The 2,026-nt window shown below is 48.6% G+C and overlaps 1 protein-coding gene across 2 annotated transcripts in view; it reads left to right on the top strand.

The window, feature by feature from the left end:
• The window catches only part of CDC14A (cell division cycle 14A), a 203,199-nt gene that overhangs the window by 43,833 nt on the left and 157,340 nt on the right, over positions 1-2,026 (top strand). For both annotated transcript variants that reach the window (XM_019501693.1, XM_019501692.1), the window contains exon 3: positions 1,617-1,692. In XM_019501693.1, the coding sequence (XP_019357238.1) occupies positions 1,617-1,692 (76 nt within the window). The remainder of the gene's footprint in view (positions 1-1,616; positions 1,693-2,026) is intronic.

Below are 2,026 nucleotides of genomic sequence, written 5' to 3'. Positions count from 1 at the left end.
GTGGCCTTATATATTAGAGTTGCTTCCAGTTGTATTTTCTCCTGCCCTCTCTCCCCCTTTTGTTTACTTATTAAAGCTGACCTGTTCCTGAAAGTTAACTATGGCTGGTATTAAACTCGCAAACAATATAGTATGGACCTAGTGTTTGAGTGTTTACGTTCAGTTGATGGCTGCACATTGAATCCCCTGTGCTGAGGCATGCAGAGACAAGGTTAAAGCCAGCCCAGGGCTGCCTGTTCCCCTGTCTTGAGGCACCCTGCACCACAACCAGGCAGGTAGAAATAGACTTCTTGGTCAGGTCTATTTCTCAAGAGAGAAACAGAATTTCTGGCTAGGTCTATAGGAGCAGGGGTATGCTCACAAATAGTAACAGCACTAATTTGTGCTGCTACTTTGTGGTGCAGTGCATGTCCTGCCTGTGTGCTTTGCAGCAGGACATGTTGTCCTGCTGCTCCGCATGCTGCATGGGGGGCTGGTGGAGGCACAGCATGCCCCTGCAGGGGCTAGCCGTCTCATGTGCTAAGGTGCTCTATGCTGGGCCAGCTGGGGAAGCAGGCAGCCTTGGGCTTCCTGCTCCCCTATCTCCACGTGCTGCGGCACCCTGCACCACAGCCAGCCACTCCCCACCTGGCTGGGGTACAGCGTGCCTTGAGTGAAGCAGGCAGCCTTGGGCTGGTAGCTCCTTTGTCTCAGTGTGCCTCAGTGTGGGGGCTCTGCAGTGAAGCCTCTGCACTGAGGTATGTGGAGACAGGGGAGCCACTAGCCCAAGGCTGCCTGTTCCCCCATGTCAAGGCACACTGTGCCTCAGCCAGTTGCTCTGTGGCTGGCTGGGGCGCAGTGTGTTTCAGCATGGAAGCTACTAGTGTCTAAGCTAGGGGGCTCCACAGTTCAGGGGCTGAGGCACAGGGAGACGGGAGCAGCCAGCCCAGGGCTGCCTGCTCTCGCATCTTGAGGCACCCTGCATCCCAGCCAACCAGGGGATGGCTGGCTGGAGCACAGGGTGCCTCAGCATGAAGGCTTCACAGTGCACAGAGGTGGGGGAGCAAGTAGCCTTGGGCTGCCTGCTCCCTCATCTCCATGTGCTGCTCCCTGGCTGCCCCAGCACAGAGTGCCTTAGTGCAGAAGATGGCTAGCCCCTGTTTAAGCATAATGTGACCCTGCCAGCCCCCCTTGCAGCATGTGGAGCAGTAGGACATTGTGTCCTGCTGTAAAGCACATGGGCAGGAGTGTGCATTGTGCCACAAAGTAAAGGCATGAATTTGTGCTGCTACTATTTGTGGGCATATCCCACCCTGCATGTCTGGGCCCAGCCAGAAAGTCTGTTTTCTCTCTTGAGAGCTTGTATTACATGTTAGAGGTGTTGGCATTTCTCAAAATTCCAAGAGTGTTTTATAACAGGGCTAGGTAATAGAAATCTAGTACCACCTCTCTGTTAAATGAATTAACAGATGTTTTAGTAAGTATACATTGAAAACTCTTGCCCTGGTTACACTGGAGTCCAGACAGAACCTTGTGAATTTGTTGACTTGCAACTACAATTGTAAATAAATGTTAGTTTATGTTTGCTTAGCTCTTCCCCTAAGTAATGTGATTTTTCCTCTCCTCCTTTCCCCAAGTTTCTATGGAGATTTTGGACCTTTAAACTTGGCGATGTTATACAGATACTGCTGCAAACTAAATAAGAAATTAAAGGTAAGTAATTTTCTCTTCAAATATTTTGGTACAGGAATATAAACACAGTGCTACACAGCTCTGTTTGTTAAAGCAATTATTATGCAAACATCATTTAGATAGTTAACCTTGAGCTTTAGACACTGAATTTGTTTTCTTACCATGAACATACTTCAGTAAGGAACTGAAAATTGAGCCTTTCTGTTGAGTAAGGCAACCACAAAGGACGCACCTATTCTTTATTTCTGGCCTGAAATAGGAAGTTAGGGGTAGTGAGCAAAGACATGAGCCAGAATCCTTATCAGTTGTGTTGATGTCTCTTGAGGTTTTTTTATTGCTAGAACTGCAGATTTTA

The sequence above is a fragment of the Gavialis gangeticus genome, unplaced genomic scaffold (assembly GCF_001723915.1).
Source record: "Gavialis gangeticus isolate Ggan-Ray unplaced genomic scaffold, GavGan_comp1, whole genome shotgun sequence".
Lineage (NCBI taxonomy): Eukaryota > Metazoa > Chordata > Crocodylia > Gavialidae > Gavialis > Gavialis gangeticus.
The sequence above is the reverse complement of the archived record's forward strand: the minus strand, read 5'-3'. Positions and strand labels throughout refer to the sequence as shown.